General features: G+C 40.1%; 1 protein-coding gene across 1 annotated transcript; it reads right to left on the bottom strand.

Annotated features, from left to right (window-relative positions):
- Nucleotides 1-4,529: 4,529 nt before the first annotated feature.
- Nucleotides 4,530-8,417, bottom strand: LOC120769139 (HEAT repeat-containing protein 3). Its single transcript, XM_040096012.1, has 10 exons — nt 7,942-8,417; nt 7,456-7,870; nt 7,219-7,398; nt 7,006-7,155; nt 6,726-6,880; nt 6,574-6,650; nt 5,732-5,975; nt 5,040-5,180; nt 4,834-4,971; nt 4,530-4,764 (listed from the first exon to the last, which is right to left on the bottom strand). The coding sequence occupies exons 1-10, from the start codon at nt 8,281-8,283 to the stop codon at nt 4,642-4,644; spliced, it is 1,965 nt and encodes a 654-aa protein (XP_039951946.1). The 5' UTR covers nt 8,284-8,417; the 3' UTR covers nt 4,530-4,641.
- Nucleotides 8,418-9,035: the final 618 nt, after the last annotated feature.

The following is a 9,035-nucleotide window of genomic DNA, read 5'->3' on the forward strand; positions in this document are numbered from 1 at the left end:
TTTTGTATTTTTAACCAAATTCCTTGTGCAGAATCGTTGCGAATGTTGGAAAAGGCTAAGGGTTTTTCAGTTTTATCAAAAACATAAGCCTACGAGTGGTACACAGCCTTCAAAGACGGTCGAGAGATCGTTGAAGACATGCCTCGTTCTGGAAACTGATGAAAATATTAAAAATGAAGGATATGGTGCTTGAAAATCGTCAGGCAAGTGCTAGAGATATGGCAAGAGGGCTCGACATCTCTCACAAATCCGTTCGAATGATTTTGGTGAATATTTTGTGTATCTCGCTCGACTTGTTCCGATAAAACTGAATTTTTTTCAAAAAGAGTCACTTTAAACATCTGCGAATTCCCATTCCACATTCATGGAGAGTATTTTAACTGCCGTCATGCATGGGGTTTATAAGTTTGGCATACAAGTAAGTCAACAATCATCGGAATGGAGGGAAAAAACGAGCTAAAACCAAAAAACCGCGTGATGCTCACTGTTTTTTCGATATCCGTGGTTTGGTTAATCGTGAATTTGTTCCGGCGTTTGCGTGAGAAATTGTCGAAAACGACCGGAATTGTGGAAGAACAATTCATGGAATTTACACGATGATAATGAACCATCGCATCGAGCCCCGATTGCGACCGAATTTAAAGCCAAAAACGCAAAGAAACCATCGAACAACCGCCGTATTCACCAGACTTGGCGCCGGACGATATTTTCTTGTTACCTAAACTGAAATTGTCGCTCCATGGAACTCGTTTTCTGTCGATCGAAGAGATAAAACCAAATTCGCTGAAGGAGCTTGGGATGCCCTAAGTGCTTATGACAAGTGTTTCGAGGACTGGAAAAATCGTTGGCAAAAATGTTTTACATCTGGTGGGGATTACTTTGAAGGCGACAATATAAATATTGATGAATAATTAAATATCTTGTGTTTTATTTACAATTTCCTTGTACTTTTTGTCAAAGTGTGTGTATGTATATATATTTGAAATCATTATTTGAATTGTCCATTATTTATGATATGAAGTCGACTGGAAATTCAAAAATCATAGTGTATATAGGGAGTAAGAGAAGTAATGAATTGATTTTATCTATTCTTAGCTCTACGCCATGTTTTTGTAAGAGAAGTTCTTTTCATAAGATAGATAGATATACTCAGCAAATTGATAAATTCCAGAATCCTGCTAGGTGGTATTGAGGCGATGTGATCCATTTTAGGCTACATAGATCCAAGAGCCCATAGCCTGCGTCTACATGCTGCTGTCTAGTTTAGCAATGGCACCAGTAGCTGGAATACAAGTATGTCACTCGGTACTCAAATAAGGTGCACTTGGTTGTGAACTATTCACCCGTTCTAAACACTCCTGCATTAATAGCGATTTAATCTCATGCCGCTTGACTATTGCTGAGTATTCTCCCTCGTGAGAAGAGTCAGTGGTGTTGCAACACATAGAGCTTTCATTTGCTGGTAAGTATGAGATTATTTTTCATCTGGGTTGGTGTGAGTTCCAGCATGACCTCTAGTGCTGCCGTCGGACACGTAGACACGCACAGACACAGACATGTGTTTACAGTCTCTGCGATGCTTTCGAAGCCTATGACACCGCTCCATATGTAACGGTCAGATCCACATGCTGTTTTGAACGAAAAGTGGAGCCCAACCCCAGATATGGGTCCTCATTAGTCATCTCTAAGTTTCCAAGGACCGGCAAGGACATCTTCCTGGTAAACGAGTCGATGGTCGTTTTCGACGGGTACCTTAGAAAGTAGCCGCATCCCCCTTATAAAATCACCTATAAACACTGAGGTCGTTGTTGTTGTTGTTTTAACGTATACCAATCCCCGTTTGGATGGTTAGGGGTTATCCTGGTAGTCGTCGACGTCATCTAGCGGGAGGCCCAGGAAACGTGCTGTTTCGACGGGGTCGGACCAAATGGAAAGGGTGTTAGATGAGTGGGGTTGGCAGGGCATATAAAGAGGTGGCCAGTGTCATGCGGAAACTCATTGCCTGAAAGACATATTTTGGATATGTCTGGGTCTAGTCTCGATAAGTAGGAGTTTAACCTGCTACAGTATTCGGAACGAAGCTGCGGTAGGGTCACTCGCGTTTCTCACGGCAACTAGAGCTCTTCGTCTGTGTGGGTGGTGACTCAAAAACGCCATTCACTGGACGGGAGTCGGTGAAGTTGTTGATAGCTCCACTGTGAATGGCGGTCAGTGCCTGTTGGAAGTTAGTTGCGTCTGAAGTCCGATCTGCGTACTGTTCGATGTCGTCGACGTAGTTAAGGAAAGACCTCTTGATCTTCGTAGGAGGCGGTTCCGCTGGTTGCAAGGGTGATTTCTACGAAAACATCCCAGCAGGAACTGCTTGGAGAAGAATTCATTATGCTCCTTAACTGGGAGCATAATCGTCTCACTATGTAGGGAGACATCAAGAGGCATCCTGTCGTGGTCCGGTGTACAGTGTTCTAACAGGTCTGAAGTGTCCTCATCTACGTACCACTGCATCCAAGTGACCATATTGGTGCGGCGTAATTGAGGATCGGCCGACCAACAACGTTTCCTTGTCTTTTCCCCATTTGCTGCCGGCTAGCGACTTGAGGATTTTGTTGCGGCTCCGTACCTTGGCAATAATCGCGGTCGTATGGTTAGTGAAGGAGTCTATGTTATAAATAGTTACACCTAAAACCTTAGGATTACTGACATTCGGAAATTCGACGCCAACGACTGCAATATTAAGCTCTCTCTCTATACTCCTTCGTCCAATTCGTAAATATGGTCGCTGTGATTTGGTGGGGAAAAGTGTTAGGTTCCGTGCAGTGAGGAAACGATAACGGTCAGAGAGGTAGCTGTTTACTTCTGAACACATGCCATTGATTCCATTGCCCGACGTCAATATTGTGCAATCATCTGGGTACGAGCGTATGGAAACCCCTTCTGGTGGCTGTGGGAGTTTCGAGATGTAGAAGTTAAACAGTAGCGGGGAGAGGACACCACCCTGCGGAACCCCCTGTTTAATTCTCTCAGTTTAGATGTTTCACCTCGAAATAGTACGGATGATTGTCGACCATTCAGGTAGTCCATGGTCCACCTCTTCAGTCCTGGAGGAAGCGTATTTTTTTCGATGTCCTGCAGTAGAGTTGTGTGATTGACTGTGTCAAAAGCGTTCGAGAAGTCCAACTCTACGAAAATCGTTCTCTTACAGGGTGGTTTCTGGTTAAGGCCACAAACTATCTGAGCGTTTATAACGCTAAGTGCTGTGGTGGTGCTGTGCTTTTTTCGGAATCCATGCTGGTGGCTAGCTAGGCTCAGGTGGTGAGTGAAGGTCGGGAGTAGCAAGGCCTCAAGAGTCTTCACTACTGCGGAGAGGAGAGTTATCGGACGATTGGACTCCCCTTTGTTGGCGGGTTTCCCTGGTTTCAGTTGTGGGACCACTTTTCCGACTTTCCACACATCGGATATTTGAAGAGTGGTCAACGACAGGTTGAGGACTTTGGTAAGATAACATACTCCTGTCGAGCCTAGATGCTTTAGCATAAGCATGTTGATTACATCAGGGCCAATGGATTTGGAAGATTTCGATTTGTTGATGACATTCTGAACCTCGTTATCGGTGAAAGTAAGTGGCACGCAGTCGTTTGGCATTTTGCGCAGCCGTCGGAGGGGACAAGTCATAATGGGAGTTATGTTGCCTGTTTGAGTTCATGGTGACCGTGGAGATCTTCTGTTGGCCACTCGGAGTAAGTGGCGGTGCAGCGCGCGAACTGTGCGCAATTGCACAGCCGTGGAGGCTAGTGTCGCAGTATTGCATCGTCAACATGGAGCCACGTAACTCATGGTCCACTCTCTATGAGTCTTAAGGCCTGAGCAGGTCTTAAGATGAATCCATCCAAATGCATGTATTACACCTTACCGAGGTGGAGTTTGGATGGAGCCTTTTAGCACAAACGCAGCAGAAAAATTCCTCTGGGCCCGGGTTGGACTCAATGCCAGCACGAGTCAGGAGGATACGGAGCAACCCTGCTGCAAGGCATTGCTCTAATGACGCCAAACAAAAATTAACGCTTACCGATCTAAACGGGACTAGATCGCCGAAAAAACAGCCCTTGGCCGGGTCAATTCCGGTGCGTAGAACCGGCTGTTGTGGGAATTGGTCGTCATATTCGTTACCAGGGGGCCTTGAAATGTTATAGTTTGTTCATGGTAATTTTTGGATATAAGACGTCACACTTGAATAGAACTAGTTGAGGAAAATACAATTCCGATAACTTTATTGGGGCTTGATCAATAGCAGCACACACAGCCTGTTTTGCCATTTACCACAAAGATTGAGCTGACGAATTTTTCAGACTTTCAAATTTTTTGTGGGTTATACAACAAGCCACGATATTCAACTCTAATCACAAACTGTAGCCCAGTGGATTGAAATCGACAATTCCAGACGGCCAGTCAACAGCCGCAATGAAACCAGATATATTGCTTTTAAGCAACTGCTATGTTGGAGTAACACTCTTTCTGATAATAAAAAATTAACATCTGATTTCTTTTAAAAATGTTTATTGTCAAATAAGAATAGAAAAATGCGTGTTTTTTATATACATTGCATGAAACTGGAAGTAATGTAATGTATTTCTCTTACATTGAAAATTACGCGTTTCTCGCGTATTTGTCGGCTTCGGTTTCCATATAACGAATGAAACGCGTTAAATTTGTGCGCACCGTTTGCACAGCTGGATATCGTTCCTTCAATTCACGACGCTGTTGACGCATCTGCGATTGTTAAGAAAGTATATAAATTAAGATTTTTTAACATGAATTTAAATCAAATAAAATGTTTACCTTATTCTTAAACATTTTCTCCAATTTTTTCAGCACTTCCGGCAAATTCAATTCGATAATCAGTTTAGGCCAATCATTGTCCGCAAACATATCCATTAAAGCATCAAGTGCTTCGGATATTGTCCACACATCCTCCTCCTAAATTGTAATGTAAATATGATTGACTTTAGCTAACAATAACACTGAGGAAATATTTCATTCATTACTTCAGAACATGCTTCCACGATGAATGTGATGATTATGCGCACTAAATTTTCTGACAACAGGCAACCCAATGTGCCCAACATACGCAACCAGTTCGCACGTATTTCAGCAACACTGCAGTTTTTTACACCATTGAAAATTAACTGTAAATGTGAGAAATATTTTAAAAAATATACATATCATTGTTGGTGTGAATAATTAATATTGGGTTGTCAAAAAAGTCTTGCGGTATTTTTATTGAATTTTTTTTTATTGAAATTGAAATGAATTTTTGATGACTCATGCCCAGCTCTTGACCGATGCTACGGCTGCTACTATGCCCCTCTCTTTCGACCAATTCAGCGATTTTATCGCAATTTTCGACGACAGGCCTACCGGAGAGTGGCGCATCTTCGACCACCTCTACACCAGAACGAAAACGTTGTGCGGTGGAAATGGAAACTGTATCGAGTCCATAAACTGCACAAATTTTATTGGCAGCTTGAGATGCATTTTTGCCTTTATCGTAGTAGTACTGTTAAATATGCCGTATTTTCTCTTTATTTTCTCCATGTTTGCGACGCTATAACTCACGAACGACAATCAAACACGTGTTAGCGTGTGAAATGAGCTTTCCAAAAAGGTATAGCATGACCCGATGCGACGAATAAAACTAGAACTACGCGCAAGACTTTTTTGGCAACCTATTATATACCTCTAAGTCATTTTCAACCATTTGACTGAACAACTCTTTGTTGGTTTTCAGTCGTTCTAAGGTAGCACGCATTAGGGATGTGGCCGGTTCCATGACAGACACGTCTTGCGGACCCTTAAACACTTGCTGACCAAGCTCCACCCAAACATCATAGATTGCTTTGGCGCCACCCAGGTCTTCAGGGCTCAAAGCATTGCACAGGTTTTGTAGGCAAAGTAAAGATGAAATGCGCAAGTTTTTTACTCTGGAATATAATAATATTAGTAAGAAACTAAGATAAAAAGTTAACTTGGATTGCACTGCAGCTATAATCTGTATCTTCCTAAAGTAAAACAGTTTTCTGACAATGGCTTGATTAGGATCGGTTAGCCGACTATATTCTGTACTAGCTTCATCGCAACAATAGTTCCGCAGATTGTACCGTTACCTTGGATAATAGTCCATTCTGAATTTAATAAAGATATATTTTCAATTAAAAAAATTTCATATGCTACAGTAGTCCAGTTTCTTCGAACATTATAGCGTTGCCTCGGACAATAATCCATGCCGAATTGTTCGTTCGTTAAGATATCTTCTCAAATAAAAAGTTTTCCATACAAGAGTCGATTTTGATCGTTTAATTATGATAGCTATACTGGTCCAAAATCAGCGGTTTCGAAAAATAAGCAGCTTTTTAAGAGGGAAACTCTGTGTACAAAATTTCGGAACGATATTTAACAAACTGAGGGAGTAGTTCGCACAACACGCCAATCAGTAATATATTTTTATAGGATTTCCGAAGTTAGCTTTTGGGGTTACAAACTTAATATACTATATATAGCCTAATAGGAGTCGCTACTTACTTCACAACCAGTGACACACTCACATCCCTCAAGGATTGCGCAACATTATCAGGTAAAACTTGTGCCTTTTTCCAAAGCTGTAGAGAAAACAAAAAATATGCATATTTTTGCATTAAAAGAGTTGCATAATATTTTATTTTATCGTTTTTCACCTTCTCAATAATGCTCAACGATTTAATAACTTCAACAAGCGCTTCGGGGAGTTTATCTTCATTTTGTATATTTCCATTACCATTTGCATTTTCATATTCGTAGTCTATAACACCTTCACCCTCTGACGCATCATCGCCATCGGAATCGACCCACTCTGTTGCAGAAAATATTTTAATTAATAATTCTGACACGCATGTATGAAAAATAACTAAAAGCTAAGTATCAAGCGCAGAACAATGCCAATGGGATTTTTTTCAATAACGGTTATGGCCGCGTTACCTTCTTCATCATTCGATACTAAGTTCGTAATAATTTCTGCAACAACACGCTGAGCGTCCAATAAGTTACCGACGTCCTTGATTGCAATTTCAGCCGGTGTAGGAAGTTCTTGTTGACGTCTTCGTAATGCGGCGCTTTCTTCGGTCTCCTCTAAAAGTTTTCAATCAATTTAATTCAATGCATAAATAATTTTTACCAACTGCTGCTTCGTACCTTCTTCCATTTCAACATTGAAGTCCATTACTGATATACTTTCATTTTGGTCATTTTCTCTATGATTAGTCAACAAATTCGACAATGCTTCCTGTTGATCAATTTGTAAAGTTTCTGAGATACTATTCAATATATTGCAAGTATAAGCTGCTGACAAAGCCGGCACATTTGATAAAATACCTGAAAAAAGTGTATTGGTGTGAAAAGTTTTTATTTTCTTACAAAATAATTAATCACCAGCGCCTAATGTTCGTAGGTATTGATGTCCATAACTGCCTGTAACATTCAGCAAACTTAATATTTCAGGGACATGCTGAGTTAATGCATTCCAAATTTTTTGATTGCCCTCCGTCACCACTAATAAGCATTGCGCTACGGAAATTGCAATATCCAAACCAAAAATATTGTAATCCAGACAACGTATAAAACTGCCTATTAATTGTGACTGGTTAAAGGTTTCTAAAGCAAGAGTAGAACTTTCACAAAGGTTCCAAAGAAGATTTATAGCCTGCAAAAATGTATCCGACCGTATATCTAGTTGACCTAATGCAGCATCGAAGTTTGGCACCCATTCGCCATCCTGGGCGTATTCATTCAATAAAGTCAAAAGTGGCGTGAGCACATCCTGTTCAACAAATAGCTCACAAACTTCCTAAAGCGTATAAAGTAAATTTGATTTAAAGTTATTTAATATGATATTTAAATGTTCCACCTATAACTTACTGGCATACAAACAGTAAAGTTACGTAGTGCACCTGCTGCTGCATTTCGCAAAGGTTGGTCGCGATCGTAGAGATATGGTGCAGATATGCGTATGATGTCGCTCTGGCATATGGCAGTTAGTTTATCTTTTTTGCCAGATTGCACTAGCACTGCTAATGATTGCAAAGCATTCAATTTTTCCTCGACATTAACATTAAGGAGTTGTTCGCGTATTGTATCCACTGGACCCAAACCATTTTCCATTAAATCTTCATCGTGGTTCAAAAAATCGGCAACACCATTTAAACTCAAAGGATTCGAATTCGCTACAAGGCGTACGCGGTTGCGTCTGGTTTTACCCATTTTCTTTAACTATTACGAATAGATGACACTCTAGCAATAGCTCTATGCTCAGGAAACTCCAAAGCTTAGTAAATAATTCACACAAAAAACTACCAGACCCCCACGTGCATAAACACAACAACAATCGGTTTTTTACTCTATCCTACAGTCGATATTTAGCGGTTGTCTCGTTTTATTACTGATTTTCATTTTCGAGTTTCGTTTTGTTTTGTGTCTTATTTCGTTTCTCTTTAATCAGTTGTATTTCGAATTCTACAGCATTTTCGAAAGAATCCAAATTGGTAAGCTGCCATACTCTCGTCAAAATTTATTCCAATTAGATTGATCATTGACTTATAATATTAGTTAGCTAATAAAAATTGGAATTAAAACATTCACTTTCCGGCTCCTATTACCTTTCAGAAACATGCAACAATTAGCAAATGTTTTTTGCTGGCAAAGCAATCCCTACTATCTGAAATATAAACCAAAACTTTTCTGGAAATATGTTCTTAAAATGAATTTTTATAAGCATTTTTTCTTAAATCTTCAATGGAACTCTATAATTTCGAATCTTATTAGTACGCCTAAAATGAAAAATAACGTAAAATCACATTTCATAAGTTAACAGGGGAACGAAAAACGTTACATATGCTATAACTCTTCATTGTGACAAAATTTTAATTTTGGTTAAAACATGGTTATATCTAATAGTTGAATCTTAAAATGTTCAATTTTCCGATGATGAATTTTTTTGCATTTCAAGTGGCGAT

The sequence above is a fragment of the Bactrocera tryoni genome, chromosome 2 (assembly GCF_016617805.1).
Source record: "Bactrocera tryoni isolate S06 chromosome 2, CSIRO_BtryS06_freeze2, whole genome shotgun sequence".
NCBI classification, from domain to species: domain Eukaryota; kingdom Metazoa; phylum Arthropoda; class Insecta; order Diptera; family Tephritidae; genus Bactrocera; species Bactrocera tryoni.

Coding starts and splice junctions, on each gene's coding strand:
- LOC120769139 (XM_040096012.1), bottom strand. CDS start 8,283: ATGGGTAAAACCAGACGCAACCGCGTACGCCTTGTAGCGAATTCGAAT. Junction 4,972..5,039: donor TCGTGGAAGCATGTTCTGAA/GTAATGAATGAA, acceptor ATTACAATTTAG/GAGGAGGATGTGTGGACAAT. Junction 4,765..4,833: donor AGAAAATGTTTAAGAATAAG/GTAAACATTTTA, acceptor TAACAATCGCAG/ATGCGTCAACAGCGTCGTGA.